Source organism: Lepidochelys olivacea (genome assembly GCF_965140295.1).
Source record: "Lepidochelys olivacea isolate rLepOli2 genome assembly, chromosome: 1".
In the NCBI taxonomy this organism is placed as follows: domain Eukaryota; kingdom Metazoa; phylum Chordata; order Testudines; family Cheloniidae; genus Lepidochelys; species Lepidochelys olivacea.
In genome coordinates this window covers 311,098,206-311,124,862 of record NC_140411.1, presented here as the reverse complement: position 1 = coordinate 311,124,862, position 26,657 = coordinate 311,098,206, and the positions used below count along the sequence as shown (strand labels likewise).

Here is a 26,657-nt window from a genome sequence, read left to right as displayed (position 1 = left end):
TAACATGCCAACTCTCACATCCAGTTCGCCAGGGCAGCATTCAGCTAGTACATGTGCTGCCATCCCCAAGTGCTTGTAGGCAGTGGCTAGAGTGCCGCTTCTGCTGAAAGGAACAGTAACAAACAGCCCACCAGGCATTGTACAAGCTCACTGAGACATCTTGCTTAGCAGCTTCAGTATGCTTCCAGGGCTGTCTGCACAGCTGCCTGCCAGCCAGCCACTGTCCCTTCTACCCCGGTAGCATTGTTCTTTGTAAGGGCATGAGTTAATTTAGAATATTCAGTTTCAAGATAAGTGACTCAGATCGTGTTTGAGAGAGAGCAGATTACAGTGAATAATATGTTCTTCACTGTGGCCTCTGTATGTGTATTCCCACTTGTGGGGCATACCCACCCGCATCTGGTGCCATGGCACATTCTAGTAAAATAGCATCTGCTGGGACATCGTCTGGGGTGTGAAGTCCTTTTTGTATGCCTTTCAGAAACCAGTGATTGATGTTATCTTTCTAATCCATTGATGGCTGATATGGAAATGAAATTCCATTCAAAACCGCTGCATTCAAAATTGTAGATGGCAGGCATTCAGTGGAATTCAGATCACATTTTTGGATTAATTCCTTTAAAGTTATTGCAAAAGCTGGCCATTTTAGCCATTTTTATAGTTAATTGTTTTCAGTGGCTGGAGATTTCGTTATACAATGAGGAGTTAAAACACATCAGAAACTATGATTTAACTGAGTTATTTTTAAATATTTTCGAAGAATGTCAAGTCATCTATCTAGTTGACCATAGCCTTTTTGTTTTATGAAGTGACAAGAAATGGTTTCATATTCTAGCATACATTGCTAACATCCAAGTCCCGGTCATAAAGCTGTTGTTCCCAATTCAGCAAAGCACTGAAGCACATGTTTAAGTCCAGCCCTTTCAACAAAGCAGTTAAGCACTTGCCAAATGCTTAGCTGAATAAGGATGGGTTTAAGCATGTAGTTCGGTTAAGCATGTGCTTAAGTGCTTTGCTGAAGTGGGGTTATTGATATTGAAATTATTTTCCTCTCTGTGACTAATAATTTACACTTACTTTTTTGAGCATTACCATAAAACTTTGTATACAGGCCATGTTAAATCACTGTAGCTGTTCTGTTGCTATTTCCATTGACAAGTTATTTTTTCTCTTTAATGTGTGTCTAGGAACACTAAATGTGTACTCTTCTCTGTCTTTACACTGTCACAAGAACATCATTACTGTGTTTTCAGTTGTTTTTGCTGGTTCTATAATTTAATGGTACATTTGGGGCATTGCATGTTAAGGTTAGGGAGATATTAAGAGAGTAAAGTGCTGTGTGTAGTAATCAGTATTTTGCTTGATTGGTCCCATGAGAAGTTAACTCAGAGGACACCTTGGCTAGACGTGCAGAACACTGTGAATTATCGTCAGATTCAGCAAAGGAAAACATGCTGAAAGGTTGAGAGGGCTCGGACAGTGTGTTTGGGGGAGGGGAGGTAGAAGCTTTTAATTAACCAGAATGGGAGTTTTTCTTACAATCTACTTGTTAATTAAAATTCGTTACTCTAAACCTAATTTTTATTTCCTTTCCGTTTTGAATCTTTACTCTTTTACAAGTTTTGAGCCTAGCTTTTAAGTTGGATTTATGGCTTGTTTTGATTATACCAGTGTTCCATTTATAAATTATTTTCTCTGTTACATACGTAATAGATGTTCCACAGTCACTGTAATCATCACCACTGGCAGAAGCAGCTACAACCCCATGGAGTTAGGGCCACTTCTTACGCTAGCAATGAATTTGACTCTCAGTATGTGAGTCATTGTTTTGTGGAGTTTTTCCTATGTACAGTGCTCAGTCAATTCACTGCTTAATAACAATTAATTCTTTTCTCCTACACCAAGATATGCCTGGTGCAGGAAAAGGGAGGAACCTCAAGGAGCTGGTTACAGTTCCTTGAATCTCAATCTGCTCCAGCAGTATTAGATCCCAGTGTACAAAGTGCAAATCAATTTAAGAATGTTCTTGACTTTAAGCAGGTATGTACTGATTTACTGGACCAAGTGCTTTACTGGATTAAGATCAGAGTGCAGAATCATGCCCAAATAAAGTATATACCATTGTACAAATAATCTTAGTCTGTCAGTGTAAAATCATAATCCTCCAGAGTAATTTACTGTAATAGTTAATAATAATCAAATGACAGATGTGTGGTTTTGGAATACACTATTTCTTTCTGTTGTCACAGCTCCTTTTATGTCAGTAGTATACAATATTAGTCTATATCTTTAAGAAAAATGGTTCTGAATGTCGTTGTGCAATATATAACTAAATAATAAATAAGAATGGTGGTTCAGAAGCATATAAAAAACAAGAAATGTTTATTACGGAGCTTCTCTCAAATTTCAAGAACCAGTGGCTATTATTATAATTATTATAATTGTAAAACCTTATTTGGCTATGTAATGAAACCAGTTTAAGTGGACACCAGGGAGCGAACGTGCATAAGAATACATTGACAATATTTGAGAGCACATGATTCCTCCTGAGTCTTAGAGGATTCCATTTAGTTTGGAGTCCTGTTAAGCAGAAATATGATTTAAAGAGAACAAAATTAAAATGCATAAAATCCCTGCAGATCAAATAGAGAGAAATGATTATCACATTTGGTAAATAAATGTGCTTTACTTTCAGATAGGCACTCTCATCAAAGTCAATATACATTGAGACTTTGTACGAAAATATGTTAGTGTATTTATGCGCACACCCGCATCTTGTTTTTTAGTTAGTACACTCTCTCCACATCTTTCTCATCCATACCAGTTGACTATCTTATTTTGTGATCTAAGTTTGTATATAATGTAACATATATAAGGACAAACTCACTACCAGGGAATATGGGAGATATCTGATAACCATGTAGAGTTATTTCATTCGTCTGTAAGGAAGAATCCTACCCTAGCAGGACGGTGGACTCTTGTTTTTCTTATATTAAAAAACTATTGCCACTGTGTAAATAAGGGCTTTATGTTCAGTGCAAGGGAAGGGTCTTTGCCTCAAAATGCTTGCAATCTAAACAGGCAACATACACACAGAAGATGGGGTTGAGGATGGAACCTAGTCAGCCCAACAGGTCTTTGGTCTCCTGAGATCTGGTTGTTCTGTTTCAAGGGTGTAACAGGGAGGTATAACTAAGAGTTACTGAATGTTATTAAGCAGGAACATGTAGGCAGAATATCATGAGTCTTCCTAATGGTGAAATCTACTAAACTGTGGACTGTCAGTGTAAGGAACGTGGGGAATCATCAATACTTGAGTCATTTAAAAATGGAGAAGACAGAGCCACTAGCAAATTACTGTAGGTAACAATCCAACTTCATTAGGTAGATATTTTAGGCCTTTTCCATCTCTAATTTTTTTGGCCCTGATCCCTCTCAGTCCTGAGTGCACTCAACTCCCATTGACTCATTCAGTGGGAGTTGAAGGCATGCAACCCCTTCATGATTATGGCCTTTTGTTATGAGAATATAGGAAGGAAAATGGCAATACTTATAAATTAAAATGCTGAGTCAAGGCTGCTATACTAAATTTTTGTCACTTTTGCTCCTGAAGTATGTTGAAATCTGTTACTTGGAATGTTAATGTGGATAGCATTATGACTCTCAGTATAGCAGTTCAGGCTTTGGAGCATAGGCACATTATTAGCACACTTGGAGGAGTTCATTCCGGCTGAATATTGTAATGGTATCACAGTAATTAATGATGAGCAGATGTATATATTAAAACCTATGAGTTGGTCAGGAGGGAGAGTTTTAAAATTGTGGCAACCGCAAATGACATAGAGACATTTTCTTCTTTTGTTCTGCTCATGTTAAGTTTATTAACATTAATGTGAGTTCTGTTTTTCCTTGCTTTGGAGATCTTCTGTACTACTTCCCTCAGTGGGAGTTAATCTGCATGTGTCAAGAGAGTATCTGTCTGTGTGTGGCTCTTCTACTACACTACACTTCTTCAGTACTATGGGAGGTCTACCCACCCGTGCTGTGAGAGCAAGCAAATATATGTGCAAAGTGTTCACTGTCGTTAAAAAGTTCTTTCTTAAATAAAACTCCTTCTGCCCATATTTTTCTTCTCTTCTCTTGAATTTGGGTTGCTTCACTTCCCTCTCCCACCTCCATGATACCAGGGTTGAACTCATGTACTTGTTTCACCCCTTAGGGAAGTCATATTAAATCAAAAGGACAGGACTTTCACAACCACTCTAATGCTCTTGGAACAACACCCAACTGTGTTGTGGGAGCTACGTGTGAGAAGTGAACTGGAAGGAGGGGAGGACTCTACTTCTGCAAGTTATTCTGTGTGTTTTTTTCATATGTCCTATAAATTTATCTTCTGTTTTTCTTAATAGCAATGGTTCAGCTACATCAGAAGATCTTTTCTGGAAACTTGATGCACTGCAGATGTTTGTTTTCGATCTGCACTGGCCAGAACCAGAATTTGCCCATCATTTAGAGCAGAGACTTAAACTTATGGCCAGTGATATGATAGAAGCCTGCGTCAAAAGGTACAGTTATATTTTGAAATTGTCTGTTAAAAGTTGTAACACATTTGGACATGAACATCCATGAAATGTTAATGAGAACATCTAGATGTGTGGTATCCATGTAGAATCCTACTGCAAAGATCCTAGCCCATCGCTTTGACCATGTCATTCTTTTCTTTGCATCACTCACCGACTCCCTCTTCTCTATCGCATCAAACATAAGCTGCTTGCCTTCACTTTTAAGGTCCTCAACGTCCTGTCCCTATCTTACCTATTGTCTGTCATTCACTATTGAGATGTTAAATCCCACCTCCATTTGGTCCATGATACCAGTCTCTGTCACCCACTTCTTTGATTTTCATACAAGTACCCTTATGCTTTCTCTCATATTACCTGTCATGCTTGGGAGGCGTTCCCCACAAAGCCACCTCATTAACCTCCTTTAAAACCCTGCTTTTCCATGATTCCTACAGAAAGCTTGACAATGATGTGCTAAGACCGCTGTCTATCGCACTGACCAAATTGCCTCATTGGTTCATTGTACCCACCCCAAACCCCATCTGTCTGTCTGTATCCATCTGGTGTCTCTTGTTTTATACTTAGATTGTAAGGTCTTTGGGCCAGGGCCAGGCTTTTTGTTCTGTGGAGTTTTTTTTACAGCGCTGAGCACAATGGGGTCCTGATCTATGGGTGGGACTCTAAGAGTTATGATAAAACAAATAATAAACAATAGGGCTATTTTGGGAGCCTGCAAAGACCACAGATCCCACTTTTGATCCTGAAGCATAAAGCTATTATAAGATGGGTGCTTTTTATTTTTTAAAGTGAGTTTCTGGCCCTATTCCTTTCAAAGGTAGGTTTGAACATGTAAACATAAATTAATGTAAACCGATCACTGGGATGAAAGTTTGTCACATGGATTTTTACTGAACAGTACAGGTTATTCACGACTTATCAATAATCATACCACCCAGGATTAGCCTTTGGGATTCATGAAACCCATATTCAGATATTCTTCAATTTTGGGGGTGACCCTATACCAATTTAAAACTGGGGGGGGCCTGTGCCACCTGGGATACTGCTAATAGCACTTGGTCAGCTACAGTCTCTCTTGGCTCCCTGTTGGCTACTTGAATGTCTCTTCTGATGAGTAGTTAGTGGGTCTCTAGGCTCAAGGAAGGGTGGCTACAAAGTATAAAAGGCAGTATTGTTTTGTAGACTACTACGCACAGATCTGAGAGCAAGAGACTTCTGCATTCCAGTCTTGGCTCTGACATTGACTCTGTGGCTTTCATCAAACAATGTAACCTCTTCGCCTCAGTATCCCCATATGTAGAATTGGGATAATAATACTGAAATGCATCACCCGGGGGTTATAATGACTAAGTAGCCACTGTTTGTAAAACACAATTATATAAGTGCTGAAATTCACTAGTATGTACACAGATCCCTCACAGATCTGGGTTGTAGTTTGAGTCTGTCCTAATAAATTATCTTGCTGACCTTCCTCTGAATTGAATCCTAAGGCTCTCACTCTGCGTAGCGGCAAGATCATAGTGGTTTGGTATATATGTTAATGGAAGAAGGTTTGAGAAATACTTTTTGAAGGCCACCCAAAAGTCCTAAAAAATCATCTGCATATTATCAAAGTCAAGTGAGGTGCCAAATGCTGTATTGATAGCAGATTGTACTGAGATGTACACTTCAAAATGATAGAACAGTGCAAGTACATTTCAAACTTGCTAAAGGATCTACAGAATATGATTTCAGGCATCTTAAAGATATATCACAATATCCTTGCTGCTAAATATAAGCATAAGCTAAATGTTGTTTATACATTTTATATAACTCCTAAAAATATAACTGATAAATTATGATAAATGTTATCTAGATATATCTAACTAGAGCTAGGTTGAAAAACAAAAATCTAATTTCATTAAAAAAGTAAAATGTCAAAGTTGTTTTAATTTTGATGTATTTGAAAAGGACCCATTTTTGATTTTATAAAAATTTGACATGATATTTTTAATATTTCTTTAAAGATCAACAATAACATTATCAAAATGGTTGTTGACATTTTTGTTTGTTGAAACAATATGAAAAAAACAATTATTAAAAAAACAATTTTTCTGCAAACAAAACAATTTGATAACCATTTTTCTGGTGTTTTTTAAAAAAAATTGTAAAAAAAAAAGCCTGAATGATTATGAAAAACAATTTTTTGACAAGGTAGATCAACAATCAATTGAAAAATACTGAACAGCTCTTAGTGCTGATCATAGTGGTTGAGATTTCAAAAGCCTAAACTTTTCCTGTACAATAGTTTGCACAAATTGGTATTTAGAGTGGCAAATAAACAATCACTAACTCAGGTACCTATTTCTGTGTTCATTTGCTGATTTCTCAGACAGAAATATGGGGGTTCACATGTGAAATGAGCCCAGATGCAAATTTTGTGGCTGCAACTTGAAAACCCACATTTGAAAAGAAACCTTTTTTATGGCCAATTTTTAAGTCTGTGTTACTGCCTTCAAAGTGATAGGAAGATTTAAAACCATATGTCTAGTCTTGTTTGACAAGAAGGAACCTGAGATAAGTGGCCTAAAAGCAAATTGTTTCACTTATCACTCCTTCCGTATCTAACTAAAAATCAACTCTTAGAAGATTTGCATTCAAAAATTATTGGTAGAAGAGAAATCTTTTGACACTGTAAATGAATGAATTACATCTGTGGTCCTGAAAACATGTTCCACCACAAAGTGCAGGTGGTTCAAGATTATTGACTGCCAATGTGAAATTGTGGCTTGCTGGTTAAAGAGCATGGAACTTACAGAATGCCTAATAAGCTACTATGGGTAGAAAATACTTCAAGCTCTAGTGTCATTGGAGAAAATTAGCAAAGCTGCTTATCACCTCAAATTTACCACTTATCCAAATATGAAGGCTTATCCTCTGTACTGCTTCATCATGGTGGCAGAACAATATCCACAATCTTCAACTATTGTATTTCTACTTGGAAACCTAAAACCATTCCAAGTGATTTCAAGCATGCAGTTATTATTTTTATAAAAAGAAGAACAGATCATAGTGTGGAACTTCCTGAAGGTCCACTCTTTCATCTGTTTGTGGTAAAGCTCCATCAAAAGTCCTTCCCAATCATCTCTTACATACAACTGTATTCCTACCCAAGAGTCAGTGTGTTTTCTTCATTGGTCAGTGTACCAGGGAAATTACTTTTACTCACTGCTGACTCCAACAAATGTCATGAGATCAATATCAGCTGCTTCACAAGGCTTTTATGGACTCAGCCAGGTGACCCGTTATATAAGAGGCATATTCTGAACAATCCCACAAAAAACACTATCATATGAATGAATTTGTCATCATCTGTTTATTCCAACAACATATATCTGGAATGCTATCTGTAAGCAAGTTGGGCCTAGTATGTTCAGAACTTTAAAGAAAAGCATTTTTATAGCAAATCGGAACTGGATCAGGTAATAGTAGCGAAGTACTGGTGCACTGCTGTCATTACAAGTGGTCTCTGTTAGGACGCAAGCTGCCACATGATGAATCAGCTACAGCTTTTGAGTTGGCTTTTCACTTCGGCGTCAGGTACTGTAGAGCTTGTTGCAATAGGCAAATCTGAAAATGTCAAAGGCCTGATTATGAGATCTAGACTTATTTTTTATCAAATCAGGAAGACTGATGGCTTCCAGGTGCATTGGGTTAATAAGATTCTCAGAAACAACTCATATGGCTAAGTCTTTAACATGAAAATTGCTGTCCTTCGGTAAATTCATCTCCAATGGAGTAGGAACTTTATTCAGTAGCCCTCTGTGTGCCCACCATAGGGCACATTCTAATTCAGCTATGTAAAGTTTCACCTCAGCATGAGTTTCCATGTGCAAGACACCCGTAAATGGTCCCAAAACAGCAATAACATTGCAGCTGACACATGAGAAATCTTGTCACTCTCTCAAATCAAATGGAGAATCATATGAGGAAAGTTTTTTGGGGAGAGATGAATTGAAACTTTTAGGCTGATTTATACAAACTGTTATAATGATTATAAGAATTATATTTCTCTAGTAGCGTAGATGTTTGATTTAGCCGTCATTTTACATTTGTATAAAATAGGCCTGATTCTGATCTCACAATAAATTTTCTCTGATGTAACTCTACTGACTGCAGTGATTTTGCTCTGGATTTACACCAGCATGAGACGAGAGCCAGATCTTTGTGTATCTATCTTTGTTTTAATATGAAAGGAAATAATTTAACTCACTTTTTTCTTTATTAAAGATTGGTTTTTTTTAATTAAAGCCGTAAGAGCATTTTTGAGTCATATGTATCAGAAGTGGTATCCTAACATGACAGATTAGCTGTTACGTTTTAATGCAGAAGATCCAAATAACATGACAGATTAGCTGTTACGTTTTAATGCAGAAGATCCAAATATTTCTTTGAGTTTTATATTTTTACTGCTTGAAACTTGTTCACAGATAATGGATTAGGAAGCATATTGTTAAATGTATTATGTTTTTGCCTACCAGTCATTATTTAGCTAAATCAAAGCAGAATTTTGAGATTACTTTCGTGTTCTACTGAACAGATGAATATTTTACTCTACTACTTGTAGTATTGTGTTCCTACATGTTTCCACCTGGTGCTCACAGACTTAATTTTTAAATTAACACATTTAGTGAGATTTTTGCTTTTACATGTCAGTTGTCTGGAATTATGACAAACTTTCATGTTGTGAATTCATGTTTAAATAAATAGAACAAGAATTGCATTTGAACTCAAACTGCAAAAGACAAACAAATCAATGGACTTGCGTATTCCTGCCTCCGTGTGTACGATGTTTAACGTTTTAGTTGATGCCAAAAAGCAAACTGCTAAACTCTGCATTCTGGATGGTGGGCAAGAGGTAGGTGGAATTGTGTACGTTTAGATTAATCAGGGGTGTCTAGCACTGTGGACTGTCTTTACTAGATTGATTAAAATAGCTTTGTTTTTTATTCGTGTATTTTGTCTTCTGAAATGTGTCACATAGTTTTAATTTTGTTTATATAAGTATCTGAGTATCACTGAGGGTGCAAACTGTCCCCCATTATTCCATCCAAATGGACAGAGGAAAGTCCATAATTTTTCTGTGTTCAGGGAGACACCAGGAGGGATTTTGCACTATCCATCCCAGAGCTTCTCCTGAGTTGCATCTAAAAACCAACCTTGTTTATGACAGCATCTTAATAGCACAACTGAGCCAAAGCATCATTCTTTATAGTAACCTGTTCATCTGATTAGATTTATATTTAATTGGTTCTTTTAATGCTCTGGCTGGCGTTTGCACCTACATGTGCACAAGAAAAATGTTAACTAGAGGAGAGAATCATTGAGTACAATTGTTAACCTTTAACTTTTGCTCTTCCAGAACCTGTGTAGAGGCCATTGTTTGGGTGCTGTACAAATGGGGCTGTAGAGAGAGACTCTATGATGGGGCAATGGCCATGCTTTTTGAGTGGATGTATATCCATACTTGGCTACTCCCCCATCCCTTTGTACATAGAATACTCCCACTCTTGTCCGGAATAATCTGTGCAGTGGTGAGGGGGCAATAGTGGTCTCTAGGCCATCCGGAATACTGATGCACAATTAATACTGCTTTTGCATTGTTGATGTACATGGGTGCGGGTGGGGGTGTAATTTTGTTTGTTTGGGTTTTCGTGGGGGAGGGAAACCAATTGTCAGAATTTGACACCAACAATTATTCCTGCCTTGTGCAGAAATATATATATATAATCACACCATTGTTACAGGCAGTTTTATTTTTATTTTATTCATTTCTGTTGATTGCCCTTTTCTGTTGTCTTGGTGGGCATGCTTGCTCCTCATTTCCTTAGCTCATCTATTTAAGTTAGCATTTTAGCCATAATTAATTTTGCATTTTAATGAAATGTTCATCATTTTCCTGTTCTTCCCCCTGTTATCTGCTTTTTCTACTTTGATTTTCCATGATTTGATCCAGTTTGCTGGTCAGTGGGTAAGTGCCTTTCATTTTAGAAACTACTTGTTCTTTGTGAATTGTCTATATTCAATGCTTGTTATAAACTAGCTATTACTGTTCCTGCTCATTCAGCAACATGGGCTGGAGGGACTTCCTCTGCTGTTTGAACTTGTTAGGCAGTGATCAGTCACCATCACCAAATTTCTTCTCACCCCATCCAGCTGAAATCTCTCTTCAGGCTGGTTCCAGAAATTTCTTCTGTTTATCTTCTGCCCTGCTACAGGCAGATGCCTTCAGATCCTCCTGGAGCAGAACACACAAGAATGGGCAGGAAGTACTCTGAGCATGGCTGTGCAGTGGTACTGTGACTTGTTCTTGGTGCCACAGTTGTTATGTCTCTCTTGGCAGCCAGTATCTAGCAAAGTGCCCCAGGGGTCAGTCCCGGGGCCGGTTTTCTTCAACATTTTTATTAATGATCTGGATGATGGGATGAACTGCACCCTCAGCAAGTTCGCAGATGACACTAAGCTAGGGGGAGAGGTAGATACACTGGAGGGTAGGGATAGGCTCCAGAGTGACCTAGACAAATTGGAGGATTGGGCCAAAAGAAATCTGATGAGGTTCAACAAGGACAAGTGCAGAGTTGTGCACTTAGGAAGGAAGACTCCCATGCACTGCGACAGCCTGGGGCCCGACTGGCTAAGCAGCAGTTCTGCAGAAAAGGACCTGGAGATTACAGTGGACGAGAAGCTGAATATGAGTCAGGAGTGTGCCCTTGTTGCAAAGAAGGCCAACAGCATATTGGGCTGTATTAGTAGGAGCAGATCGAGGGAAGTGATTATTCCCCTCCATTCAGCACTGGTGAGGCCACATCTGGAGTATTATGTCCTGTTTTGGTCCCCCCACTACAGAAGGGATGTGGACGAGAGAGAGTCCAGCGGAGGGCAACGAAAATGATTAGGGGGCTGGGGCACGGGATTTACAAGGAGAGGCTGAGGGAACTGGGCTTATTCAGTCTGCAGAAGAGAAGAGTGAGGGGGGATTTGATAGCAGCCTTCAACTACCTGAAGGTGGGTTCCAAAGAGGATGGAACTAGGCTGTTCTCAGTGGCAGATGACAGAACAAGAAGCAATGGTCTCAAGTTGAAGTGGGGGAGGTCTAGTTTGGATATTAGGAAACACTATTTCACTAGGAGGGTGGTGAAGCACTGGAATGGGTTACCTAGGGAGGTGGTGGAATCTCCATCCTTAGAGATTTTTAAGGCCCAGCTTGACAAAGCCCTGGCTGGGATGATTTAGTTGGAGTTGGTCCTACTTTGAGCAGGGGATTGGACTAGATGACCTCTCGAGGTCTCTTCCAACCCTATCATTCTATGATTCTTGCTCCCTTTCAAGACTGACTGAGTCGGACAGCTTTGGAATCTCCCTCACCTCTCAGGGGAGGCAGAAGAGCACGTCAACGCAAGACCAATAGCATCAGAGCCAACCCCAGAGACTCCAGCACCGCTTCACCTCAGCCCATAGTAGTGAGTCCACCTCTACCCCTACTTGTTTTTCAGGCAATGTCCTGAGAATAGGCTTCCCACTTCCTCCTCAGGGAAGGCAGCACTTCCATGAAGGCCTTTCACATAGAAGGTAAACAGCCCCACTATCTCGATCCATTCCATTCCACTTCCCTTCTCAGGGCAGGAACACTTAAAGAGGGCCTCCTGAATTGCCAGCCAAATACTCTCAAAGCCATCAGAGCTTCAGTCCTTGCCAAAGGGCTCTTCAGAAATCTTCCTGTGCCGCTCCCATGTGGCACTGCAGTCTCTAGAGCTCCAGTCTCCCTTCATCATCCCCTCTCAGCAGCAGCATAGGGAACTATCTCAGGTTCTTACTCTGAAAGCATGAGACTTCCTTCATAGGGCCTAATCACATCAGCCACACTATCAGAGGCTCGTTCACCTGCACATCCACCAATGTGATATATGCCATCATGTGCCAGCAATGCCCCTCTGCCATGTACATTGGTCAAAGTGGACAGTCTCTACGTAAAAGAATAAATGGACACAAATCAGATGTCAAGAATTATAACATTCAAAAACAAGTCGGAGAACACTTCAATCTCTTTGGTCACTCGATTACAGACCTAAAAGTGGCAATTCTTCAACAAAAAAACTTCAAAAACAGACTCCAACGAGAGACTCCTGAATTGGAATTAATTTGCAAACTGGATACAATTAACTTAGGCTTGAATAAAGATTGGGAGTGGACGGGTCATTACACAAAGTAAAACTATTTCGCCATGTTTATTCCCTCCCCCTCCCTCAGCTGTTCCTCAGACGTTCTTGTCAACTGCTGGAAATGGCCCACCTTGATTATCACTACAAAAGTTTTTTTTTCTCTCCTGCTGGTAATAGCTCACCTTACTGATCACTCTCCTTACAGTGTGTATGGTAACACCCATTGTTTCATGTTCTCTATGTATATAAATCTCCCCACTGTATTTTCCTCTGAATGCATCCAATGAAGCGAGCTGTAGCTCACGAAAGCGTATGTTCAAATAAATTTGTTAGTCTCTAAGGTGCCACAAGTCCTCTTTTTCTCATTACCCTGTCATTCTTGTAAAGGACTGAAGGCAGACATTCTTCTTCAACTATTCCTTAAACTGGGAAAACTGAATAGTGGAGTGTATTGAGGCTAATGCTTCTTAATATATTTATTAATGGTGGGCAGCAAGTTCGGATGAACTTCGTCAATGACTCCATGGTAATTTTGATTAGTACAATCCAAAAAGGATTCTGATTAACTCGAGAAGGATTAAAACACTTCATGTGGCTTGTCAGTAAAAGACCAGAGGAAATGTAATATAAATACACACTGGCAATAGTAGTTTAAACTCATAAAGTGGTGGGATATTGATTTCCAAGAACCTCCAAGGAAAAAGACTTGGGATTCACCGGTGATAACAATAAAAATATTAGTCCAACGTGCTTCAACAGTTTAATAAAAACCAAATAGGATACTTGGGTGCACCTAAATGGAACAGAAAATAATACAGAGTATAATATAATATTGAATAAGATGTGGTCAGGTATAGCTTCAAAATGTAAACTCATCATCACAAGAATTGGAAAAGAATTCCTCTCTTTTCCAAATGCAGTAATGCACAGGTGGCCAAGTGCAGTATGAGTATATTTTAGGGCTGTCGATTAATCACAGTTAACTCATATGATTTAAAAAAAATTAATCATGATTTTAAAAAAATCACGATTAATGACCCTGTTAAACGGTAGAATACCAATTGAAATTTATTAAATATTTTGGGATGTTTTTCTACATTTTCAAATATATTGATTTCTATTACAACCCAGAATACAAAGTTTACAGTGCTTACTTTATATTATTATTTTTATTACCAATATTTGCACTGTAGAAACGATAAAAAAAAGTATTTTTCAATTCACTTCATACAAGTACGGTAGTGCAATCTCTTTATCGTGAAACTGTAACTTACAAATGTAAATTTTTTTTGTTACATAACTCCACTCAAAAACAAAACAGTGTAAAACTTTAGACTCTACAAGTCCATTCAGTCCTACTTCTTGTTCAGCTAACTGCTAAGACAGACAAGTTTGTTTACACTTACAGGAGATAATGCTGCCCGCTTCTTATTTACAATGTCACCTGAAAGTGAGAACAGGCATCTGCACAGCACTGTTGTAGCCAGTGTGCAAGGTATTTACGTGCCAGATATGCTAAACATAAGTATGCCCCTTCATGCTTCGACCACCATTCCAGAGGACATGCTTCCATGCTGATGATGCTCATTAAAAAAAAAATTGTTAATTAAATTTGTGACTGAACTCCTTGGGGGAGAATTGTACATCTCCTGTTCTGTTTTACCTGCATTCTGCCATATAGTTCATGTTATAGCAGTCTCGGATGATGACTCAGCACATGTTCTTCGTTTTAAGAACACTTTCACAGCAGATTTGACAAAATGCAAAGAAGGTACCAATGTGAGATTTCTAAAAATAGCTATAGCACTTGACCCAAGGTTTAAGAATCGGAAGTGCTATCCATAATCTGAGAGGGACAAGGTCTGGTGTATGCTTTCAGAACTCTTAAAAGCTCTTTTCTGATGCAGAAACTACAGAATCCGAACCACCAAAAAAGAAAATCAACCTTTTGCAGGTGGCATCTGACTCCGATGATGAAAATGAATATGCGTCGGTTGGCACTGCTTTGGATGGTTATCGAGCAGAACCTGTCATCAGCTTCTACGCATGTCCTGTGGAATGGTGGTTGAAGCATGAAGGGTTGAAGCATGAAAGGTTGAAGCATGAAGGGACACATCTTTAGCACATCTGGCACGTAAATATCTTGCAACACTGGCTACAACAGTGCCATGCGAACGCCTGTTCTCACTTTCAGGTGACATTGTAAACAAGAAGCGTGCAGCATTATCTCCTGCAAATTGTAACCAAACTTGTTTGTCTGAGCAATTGGCTGGACAAGAAGTAGGAGTGAGTGCACTTGTAGGCTCTAAAGTTTTACATTGTTTTATTTTTGAATGCAGTTATTTTTTGTACATAATTCTATATTTGTAAGTTCAACTATTATGATAAAGAGTGTGCACTACAGGACTTGTATTAGGTGAATTGAAAAATACTGTTTTGTTTTTTACAGTGCAAATATTTGTAATAAAAATAAATATAAAGTGAGCACTTTGTATTCTGTGGTGTAATTGAAATCAATATCTTTGAAAATGTAGAAAACATCCAAAAATATTTCAGTAAATGGTATTCTATTATTGTTTAACAGTGAGATTAATCTCCCTATTAACTGTGATTAATTTTTTTAATCGAGCAATTAATCACAATTTTTTTTATCACTTGACAGCCCTAGTATTTTTGTCTTCCTCCCCAGCATGAGGTTATTATCACTGTTAGAGTCAGCCACACCTGAAGGACCAGTGGTCTGGTCCAGAAAGGGAAATCTTATATGTTCTTAGCTCATGGTAAGTTCACCACTGCTGAAAATAGTCTCCCCATTGACACTCTATAGACCTCCTTTGGCTGCAGCTGATCACATTTTTTGAGAAGAAAATATCCCAGAGCCATTGGGATGCCACATTCTGCAATGTCTCCTTCAGGGATCTCAGGAATGATGCTAGGAGATTTTCTTCATAGAATATCAGGGTTGGAAGGGACCTCAGAAGGTCATCTAGACCAACCCCATTGCTCAAAGCAGGACCAATTCCTCTCCCCCCCCCCCCGTTTTTTGGCCCCAGATCCCTAAATGGCACCCTCAAGGGCTGAACTCACAACCCTGGGTTTAGCAGGCTAATGCTCAAACCACTGAGCTATCACTCCCCCAGTGCTCAATTTAGTTCAGTTCTGTAAATTGCTTTGTCTACCCTCCCAGCCCCTAAATGAACAATACATCAGCCAAGGAAGAATTTTAAAATGACTAAAGGTGTGTTATTTTTCTGACTTTCAATTCCTTCATCTATTCAGAGAGAATCATTTATACTATCCATTGGTCTCACAAGGGCGAGTTTAGAGAGGTGGAGGCCAAACGTTGCCATAAATATCTCTTCTAGATAATTTCAGAAACTGGACTGTTGGGCAAGGATCATGCATGCAGCATTGCCAACACTCACAGTTTTATTACAAGTTTATAGTGTTTGATGTTTCTCTTGAAGCTCCAGCTTCAAATGATTACATGAGAACCCCAGCTTTAAAAAAACAAAAAAAGTTTATAGCCCTCATGGTTGCAGAGAAAAACTTGAAAACATTAACCTTAAAAGTTCCAAACCAGGAAGCAAATAAAATAATCCCAGTTTTTATTAAAAAATATCTCATTCTCTGAAAATCTTGTATCATGATTTTTGAACATTTGGGGTTGCCTGAACTCCCTTCTCTCAACTCATTCCTATGAGAGTTACTTTAGCCTGCAATAGATAAACTCCCAATTCCTGCAAAATCATAGGTAATCAGGATAGCGGTGGGACAGGAGAATGGAGGGAAATGAAAATATAAGGATTTGGGGCATTAGAAGTGGAGGTAATTTGCATGAACTTTTGGGTAACTCTGCAACTGTCAGCGGTGGCACTAAAGTTGAGGCGATATGGGGTGACATCTGTGAGAAATCAATTTTTGGATACTTCTGCTGGAGAGGCAGGATCCACTGTCTGCTGGGATTGCATAACAACAAAAGACACAGATTATTTTGGCTGAATTGGGCCCTTAAAGTGTCAACAAAATTTTATGCTGTTCAAAAAATTAATAATTTCCCCCTTGGATGTAGGACAAAGGCCAGCAACTTGTCCATACTGCAGCCACAGAAAGCTTCTCTGTGTATTTGCATTAGGTTCATTCACTCTTCAGAGTGAATGAGGTGTGCATTGAGATCTTCATGAGCTATATATTCAATTATATGCATTTTAAAGGGAGAATTTTTTTAAAAATATTGATTCAACATGCAATAAAAAGTACTTGGGGCATTGAGAAGTTACATAACATACACCTATGCTACTTTAATTCGAATGCAGATACTGTAAATATTTATTGTTTGGAAAATCATTTCCTGAGCATATTAAGCAGATCCAATTTAATGTTTTGATTTGTATGGAAACTTTGAGACAGAAGGAAAATGGCCTTCAAAAACTTACATCTTAGAAAACTATTCATCCAGCAGCTGCTACGCTAGGCTAATATTTATGTTGACCTCAGTACTTTTACTCCAAGCATTATGTTATTAGCTGTTCCAAGTAGCCTTGAATTATCAAGATAGGGTTAGTCTTTACAAGTCACATTTTCTGTGAAGTGGCTATTGAGGACAATCTTTGCTGTCAGATAAATGTTTTTAAAGGAAGAATTACTATTTAAATTGATGTCCCTTCACAGCAGAATAGAAGTTGTAGCTCCTGTTAATTTCAGGATGGAGCTCTGTAGTATTATCCAAAGAAAGCATAAAAGTCTTTCAGGTTTATTTTAAATAGCACCTACTTAAAAACATCTTTTTCCGTGAAAAAGCAGGAAAAAAAGCTTTGAAGAATGAGGACTGTTTTATTATGCCTTCTGTGGACTATTAATTTGTTACCATCTATTCAGCTTTGTTGATGAAATTTTAATTTTGTCCTTGCTTGAGCGTAATGTAAGGTTTGTATAAACTGCAGCTCACTAAGCTGACAAAAAGGCCCTTTTAGGATGAACAATTGGGAGCTCATTTTATTTCTAGAGGACATTTAAAATAACTTATGAATGAGAGTTGTCAGACATGAAATGCTGTATTAATTAAATCTTTTTCTAGTCCTTTTGCTTCTCCAGCTATACCAACCCTTTAGAAAAAAAAAATACATGGCCACCTTAATTATAGAGGAGAAGACAAAAAGTATCCTTCACATTCCTTCGCCTGAATAAGAATAAGAACTCAATTCATCTAAATAATAACCCCATTAGCTGCTTAACTCAACAGTGTACATGGGAAAATTTTCAGCACAAAATGTAAGAAAGTGTTGATTGGGTGGATCGTTTTCAATGTTTTGTTCTTCTGATGTTCAAAATGATAATTTTAAGTGAATCTGATCTGTCAGGGTTAGCAGCTTTGTACCATTTATGACTTATGACAAAAGTGTTGTGTTCGTATACACACTAATGCTTTCTTTGTCTTTTAAAACGCAGCAACAATACCATTCAAAAATAGATGACTTGATTGAAGAAACTGTTAAAGAAATTATTTCACTTCTTGTTTCAAAGGTAAACATATTTCGATTTTGATTTGTTTTAGAATGGCAAACACATTTTAAATCACGGGTTGTCAAAAATGTCCTTAAACAGAATGCATTTCATTCTGTATTTTCTACAATGAGATTGGACAAATATGATTCGTAAATAGCGATCACCCAAGTTATTATGAATGTTACAGAATTTAATTGATTAGACTCTCACCTGGAGAAAGCTTTCTGAGTAGTTTGCTAATCAGAGTAGTTTCTCTTTTGTTTATATTGCAGCTCCTTCATGGCTACTGGCAGCCAGTAGCACCAACACCTTTGAGTATATTAACATTGTATCTCTGAGTATGTTAACATTGTCTTTATTAATTGTGTCTTTATTTCCTTACTTGTTTCATTGAGTACATGAAGAAAACTTTCTGTCCATTTTTAAGTACTATTTAAATCACTTTTCAATTTAGAGATGGGCCACACAAAAAATCTGAATAGCATTTTTGTTTACTTTTTCTTCATCCTAAATACTTAGAGGATGTTTTTAAGTGCAGCAAGATTAAATCATATTTTTGTTATTGTGGCACCACTTAGGATCCTAGAGTGCTTCACAAAATACACAGTAGGAGGGGAAAAAAACCCTCAACCACAGACAATTCCAAGAGTAGTAAAGAAAGTAGCAAATAATATTGGGAAAGTATATAGCTTTTAAAATAAATGTTCTCCTGTTTTAAATACAACATCTGTGCACTTTAAACAATTAATGCATTCCAGAGATGTCAGCTTTTCAAGATTAGGATAAAAGATTTATAAGTATGTGGTGCCTTAATTGATTAATGAGGAACCAAGAAAGAATATTATACAGACCTCCATTATGACTTTGTCTTCTCTTGTTCACAACTTCCTGAATTTTTTTCCCTTTTAACCAACATCTCTCATAATTGGGCATAAGCCGATGGACTTTTTTTGGAAATTTGAGCAAAATTTGTTCACCCTTGGCTGGATTATGAGAAGGCACAAAAAATATAATTTTTCTTTTGTAAAGAGATTTAAATATTTTGGATGCATATATAATTTTGAAATGAACTTTACAATTTGAAGCATTACATGCAGTTAGTCCTCACTGAGGACTCATCTCTTCAGTAAATGTATGTATGTAAACAGAGAGAGAAAGAGAACTCCCATAAAAGTAATTCTTCCTTAAATTAAAGTGTATTTAATATTTGAGACTAGGTGGTGGGCATATGGAACAGAGTCAGAAGCTGAGATGGCAATATTTGTTGTGGACATATGGAAGGAGAGTTCTGAGTAACGTAGCCAATCAAAGCAGAAAAATTTGCAAAATCAGTTTTTATTTTAAAGAAAGTGTATTGAGGCTGCAGGCAGCACAACTGGATTCTGGGAGTTGTATTTCTTGGATTATACTTCCATTCTGAAATGAACTGATGGCCAAAAGTCTGCCAAGGAAGTAGTCATTTGAAGCTGATGGGGAAGTGACACCTCTAACGTTGTGTCTACATTAGCCTTTTTGGGGATAACTCCCACTAGGCACTGTCATTGGTGTATCTCCACCAGCAGTAGCAATGATGGGAGCGCTATTTTAGACGGGCTACAGGCGTGTTTACCACTGTATCATTGATGCCCCTGGAAATACATTGGTGGTAGTGCAGCAGAGGGTGATTTCCCATAAAATGTTTAGTGTAGACAAGGTATCAAAGGGTAATGTAGCACCCCAGAGAAGAAGGAAAGAAGACTCTCACACAACCTCCCATTAAAAATTTTCCTGTAACTTCTTACAAGATATTCAAGGCCACTGCCTCAGGCTTCAGCTATAAAGAGAATAAGCTATTGTATAAAAAGACATTTATTATTATAGTTAGCAAATGTGACAAGAGAAATTCTCAAAATCATGGAAAGAGTATTTGGATTTATGTGTAAGAGGAAAATTTGCTTTAGTAAGAAAGTTCGTCCTAAGTTTGAAAGTTAAATATTTAACTACTTTTCATTTTAAAACATTTAATGCGCTAGCATGATATTTATTCCTGGAAACTATGTTTAAAATATTCTAGTATGCAAAGTATTTAAAACATTGTGGAATTTAGAGTTGTTCATTCCTTTATTTATACTCGTTACAGAAGTTTGAAATAAGATTTTCTTTCCCACAGATTTTGTCTTTTTTTTTGTTGACAAATTACTTGCTATTTTGATGGGGCAGAAATTAGCATAGCTGGTTTTCTTTACCAAGAGTTTCTATTTGCATTGCGCCTTCTGATGACAAAACAGAAGCATAACGGATAATATTCCCACAGCTATGAAAATAATGTTAGCTTACAGGAAAGTGAGCTGAGAACAGTGACTATTGATTTTCTCTAGTTTCTCAACAATGCTGAAGTGGTTTAAGGTGCACGCACACGCCCACATCATTAGACATTTGGATCCCAATTTTTAGCTACTCTTTCACTAAACCTAAATCTGTGTACATAAATAGTGTACTTGGGTATGTAATAACCCCACCTACATGAACAAATATCTTATGATGAGGTGGCTGGACACTTATGCTCCTGATCTGATACTAAGGTTGTGGATACTTTGTGTGATTTCAACCTAGCCATCTGGGAGAGGTTCCACCACAGCAACCTCCATTAGGTCACACTTTGATGAGTTTAGCCCATGAACTATAAAAAAAAGCTAAGAATGTAAAATGTAAAAGTTACATTCACAGGACATTAGCAAATAGGTTACGCTGCAAGTTTGACCTTATTTAGGCCCTGATTCAACAAGGTACTTAGGTATGTGCTTAAGTCCATTCTTACATAAAAATGGTTTACATGCAGTTGGTTATTTATTTATTATTTTTATTTATTGTGTTATAGTAGCAACTAGGAGCCCCAGTCATGGACAAGGAGCTGTACAAATATAGAACAAAAAGAGAGTTCCTCCCCTAAAAAGTTTACAATCTAAGTATAAGCCAAGAAATAACAGACAATGTTGGTCAGCAGTGGCCTCAACACACCAGCATCCTAACTGTTAAATGCTTTGCAGAACTGGAGCTGTAAAACCAAAATGAAATAATGATAGAAATATTTAGCACTTACATAGCATTTTTCATGTTGAAGACATCATAGAAATAATAACTAATCAACCTGTTGCGTTGGAGAGTCTCCACTAATGCACAAGCAACATTTTGGGGCTCACCTACTTGCCTTGCAAAAACCCCTATTTGTGCATGACATAAGTGTATATCACAGGCCAAAAAAGGGACCTGGCATGGGCAGTTAGGGGATCTACTGATTCACTGGTTTTACAGACTCCCTCCAATTAACTTCCTGGAGCCCTGGAAGAAGATAAAGATACCGTCCCACCCTTCCAGGCGTCAAATCTATACAGGACAGCAGCTGAAACAATTGCCTCCCTTTTGCAAGGGTGACTCCAGCAGAGGACAAGGAGCTTTGCACCAGTTTTGCTGAATATAGCCCCATCATTCCTAACTCCCCAGCAAAAATTACGTTCAAATGGATTTAAGGTTGAGAGTGCATATTTGCTTTGTTTTAAATTTAACCTTAACTCTTGAGATTTTCTTGGTATATAAAGCAGTTTTTTTCAGGGGGGATAATTACAGCATCCCTGTGATGTATTTTACTCCACTTTACCGATATGTACTTTCAATCTTAGCTCCATTTTAACATATTTTTGGCTGGGAATTGCCTTAGGTTTTTTTTTATTGTTAAAAGTCTCATACATGAACATGAAACAAGAAACCCAAAGAGAATATGCCATTTTATTTTTCTGATTATTTGAAGGTATGAAATATCAATCTTAAATCATTGTTTTCAAGTAGACTGAGGCCACAGGCTGCACACAGTTAAGGCTACCTCCTTTAAAAATAGCCCCAGCCTGCTATTGTTTCCAATTTGATTGAAAGAGAGACGTGCTCAGGAAAAATAGTCACCTCAAAATCTCAGGAGGCAAAGAACAACACTATGAGGAGCAGGTGAATGAAAATTGTGGCCGTCTTTGCTAAGGATAGCCTGAGGCTTCTTTTCCTTTGAGAACAATGGGAGATGGTGGCCATTTTGAAAGAGAGCAGATAGTCACATTGGAACATCATTCTTCAGACTCTACTGAAGGAGAAATTTTCAGTTATAAAGGATAATGGCAAAGATGACCACTAAACATTTTAAAAAACCTTTTAATATAGCTAATATGCACAAGATTTCAGTTGAATATAAACTACGTGAGAAGTTTGAAGTCTATGTTGTTCCATTTTTAAGGTAGTATGAGACAAAAAAGGTCCAAAACAGGTTGCTCAATTTCTTAAAGGTCATATTTTTAATTAATTTTGGCCCTAACCTATTTAATGGGTTTACTTGTAAATTATTAAAAAATTAATTCTATTTTGTAAAAGAAAGTGTTGTAATTTTGGGAAGTATATGCTGTATTTTTCATAATTAACAAAGATGTTGAATCCCCTTTTTTAAGTGCAAAACTCATCCTTAATTATGGAACAGCGACCAGCATCTCCATAATGTGGAGATGGGCTGCCTTTCATGATTTTCCAGCAACAGTCATGAATTCCTAATATGTTGTCCTGACAGCATAACCTGGCAGATCTTTAAGATTGCTTACTTCAATTGCTGTTGCAATTAGATATGAAGGGAATTTTTAGATACATTTTACTGCAGCATTGATACTGTTACAGGATGCTGAAGCCTAGGAAACTGGGGGGAAGCATTCTTTGTGATTGGCTGATCACTGAAAGCCCAGCTATCTCTTCCTGTTGGAATACAGAGCTTAGATGCCCAGTGAGATCAGCAAATTGTATTGGTTGCTTCCATTCCAAGGGACAAAGAGTGAAGATTCAAAGCAAAGTTGATATATCATTGTTGTTCTTAGTCAGCAAGAACCAACAGCTGTCGTTATAACATCCATATTCTTTTATGTACTGGATCCAAAGATGGTATTAATTAATCACACTATTTTGAGTTATCACCAGTGTATTATATTTTTAACAGGGAAATAAACCTTGTTGCTTAGAATATTTACCTTTTACTGTTTGCTTTTATCTGTAATGATTTCCTTCAGAAATGAAAAGGATGCTGATACCTTTTTATTTCAATGAGATTTCATGTAGTAAAGATTAAATTGCTAATTTCACAAACAAGATTTACCATGCTAAAATGTTAAACAAATCACATGAATAATACAGAGCAGTGAAACAAAGCAATCTCAGCGTCTCATCCTGACAACCCCAGAAGACCTGAAAATGCAAAGTATACCCAGAAGTATTTATATAGTCCCTCAGGTCTATGTAGAGAGATCACAGGAAACAGCTAAAGACACAATCACCAGCCTCATAACTAAGCCTTGTATTTAACTTGATTTCTTTGGGATTTCAATGCATTCTTTTAATATACTCATTTTAATAACATGTTAGTGCTGAAAACATGGGCCTGGTGTTTGTTTCTGAGATCAGTCCCTCCAGCAATGGGTCTTTTCAGAATAGTATTGACTAACATTTTGCAGAAAGAATCCTTCTGAATAAGATGAGTATTGCAAGAGTACTGCAGTGTGCAAGCAATGGTTACTCACTGGCATGTAATAGCAAGGCAGAGAACTGGCATCCCATGTAAGGCCAGGACCCTGATTATACCCAGAGCAGAGAAAAAACCAACTTCCATCCCCTCTAGTAGCCCAATGCATTTGTAATCCAAATACAGCTCTTGGATCCTACAGTGATGATAAATCATTTATAAATGTGAATGAATAGATTAGGTGATGAGTGTAGTTCTGCACTTACTCTTGCTCTTTGAACTGTTGGAAGCAGGTTTTATTGTAAGGTGATGCTCTCAGTTTCTCATAGGGAGAAGGGAAGGTGACACTGTTGTGACACCGTGATACTGCCCATTAACAGCATGCCAGATGGAATTTTGTCCTGTCCTCACACTCATAAAGTGCTACTCCTTGGTTCTGAGAATGAGTTTTTGGCAGCAGACAGTTACTTTTTACAATATTCTTTACATATGTCATGAGGCAACTAACATATACCAGTGAGCATGCACGTATGCAATAATTAACCAGTAATGAGCTACATTGTGTGTGTATTTTTTTCTCAACAATTGTTACATTTTCTTTTTTTCTTGTATGTGATGTCATAAATGACATGATCAACTAAATGGAATACACAAAGGTGGAGGGTTTGGTTTAAGTTAATTTTTTTTCATAACCTTTGTAAACATTATGCCCACAATTTGCATGCAGGACTCAGTGTTTGGCAAAGGTGGCTTTATGCTATGACTATGCCATGGCACTCATAGAATCACAGGTGCCAGATCCACCAGGTTTATGGTCTCTTTCCAATTGCAGAGTGGAGCAAAGTGGTCACAGTAGATCCAAGATTCAGGCCTTATATTTTCTGATTCTTAGCTGGTTCTTCAGTAGCAGTTCAGTAACAAACACTGTCCCTAGAGCAGTGCTGACGTAATCAGTGGTGCTAATACACAAACCAGGGAAATCAGCTTTGGTTAATTTCATCTCCCTTTTAAACGTTAGAAAAATATTGAATGTCAGAACATTTAAACTTAACAGTTGCACTTGATCCTTAATTCTTACCACTGTGCCACTTTAAAAACAATTTCCAACAGCAGCATGAATGAAGTTTCCATGGCTGCCCATAACTTGCTACTTCCTTTTGTGCCACTTTCTGAAATGTGGTCTTAAAAAAGTAATAAAAGTGTTTGTATTTCTGTATAAAGGCATAGTGGGTGCACACATTTTTTTAACCACACGTTCTAGAGGTAATAAAGTTGTATAAGGTAGAAAGCCATTCTTTAGAAGTGGGGTTTTGTTTTTTGTTGGTTGGTTGGCTTTCCCCCCCTATTTCTGAGTTATTGGAAGCAGTGACTTCCATCAGTTTTGTTTATAGATGAAACTGAGTACTTCCTATGACTTCGCTCATTGAGAGATGGACAAAATTATCAGATTTTCAGGCTACAGTGTTCTGTTACAGAGTGCAAACAGGAGAAGTTATTCACTTTCCCATCCTTAATAATTAACATGACACTGTATGTATATAAATATTTATACTGTGTCTTTGTGTAGTTTCAAAAAAAGAAAAGGAGTACTTGTGGCACCTTGGAGACTGACAAATTTATTTGAGCATAAGCTTTCGTGAGCTACAGCTGATGCATCCGATGAAGTAAGCTGTAGCTCACGAAAGCTTATGCTCAGATAAATTGGTTAGTCTCTAAGGTGCCACAAGTCCTCCTTTTCTTTTTGCGAATACAGACTAACACGGCTGTTACTCTGAAACCTGTCATTTGTGTAGTTTGTTTCAGTGCTAGAAGGTGTGCTGTCTAAACTATCAAGGTATGATGAAGGCACATTCTTCTCATCAATACTTTCATTCACTGTAAGTATATGAACTATTAACCAACTATTAATTTTTAAACTACACATAATCATTAACACTTATAGTATTTGTTTCTTATTTTTAATTTTTTTTAAAGGTGAAAGCAGCTGCAAAATATGTTGATGTTCCTGTAAGTATGACTTTTTTTTAAATTTCACTTGTTTCTAGTCTTAGGCACAATCCACAAATAGATGTCGTTTTTCTTAGTTTATATTTTTCATTGCTGTCATTATGATCTCTCATAGAAGTTCACTATAGCTTTACTCAGAGTAGTTAAACAGTCGCCACAACCCTTAGAGGGCATCTCATTTCCCTCTCGCAACAGCTAACTCTCAAAGCAAAGCTTAGAAAGATTATTCTCAATGCACTTTTTCAGTTGTGGGAAGACTGAGAATTGTAACCTAGAAACTCAATCTTAGGGGACATTTCATCATTTGGATATATTGTTTGTACGTGTATGATCAGTTACACTTAAACAATTGGATGCTGTATGTACAAGCATCATCCTCAGATATCACTGTTAATAAATTCCTTACTTGTAAACAAAAGCCTGATCCTACAGCCATTATTCAGATGATTAACCCTTATTTATGTCTGCAGCTCTATTGGGGCTACATGCAACATACATGAGTAAGGTTCCGTCTGTGAGTAAGGGATGTTGATTGAGCTTTGCTTAATGTAGAAACAAAAGTCAACTGCTCTATTTATTATCCATTAAATATATTTTAAATATTTTTTTCCAAACAAGCATAAAAGTTATCTGAGAAACTATTAAACTAATTTAAATTAATGACCCTCCATTCTTTTACAAGGCTCTATGTTACTTATAACTTAGATCCCTCTGATAGAATTCTTAGACAATCTTGGCTGCCAAACATAGCAATAAATGTGATTAGCCTAATTTTAATAATACCTCTTTTTAAATGGTTTGTCCTTATTGATGCTTATAAGAAATACAAGTTACAGAAGAACTGCAAATATA

General features: G+C 37.5%; 1 protein-coding gene across 7 annotated transcripts in view; it reads left to right on the top strand.

Annotated features, from left to right (window-relative positions):
- CADPS2 (calcium dependent secretion activator 2) overlaps positions 1-26,657 on the top strand; it is a 584,713-nt gene that overhangs the window by 514,459 nt on the left and 43,597 nt on the right. For all 7 annotated transcript variants that reach the window (XM_084638323.1, XM_084638324.1, XM_084638325.1 and 4 more), the window contains 6 exons: positions 4,410-4,565; positions 9,330-9,477; positions 10,576-10,590; positions 18,227-18,301; positions 25,592-25,675; positions 25,773-25,805. In XM_084638323.1, the coding sequence (XP_084494449.1) occupies positions 4,410-4,565; positions 9,330-9,477; positions 10,576-10,590; positions 18,227-18,301; positions 25,592-25,675; positions 25,773-25,805 (511 nt within the window). The remainder of the gene's footprint in view (positions 1-4,409; positions 4,566-9,329; positions 9,478-10,575; positions 10,591-18,226; positions 18,302-25,591; positions 25,676-25,772; positions 25,806-26,657) is intronic.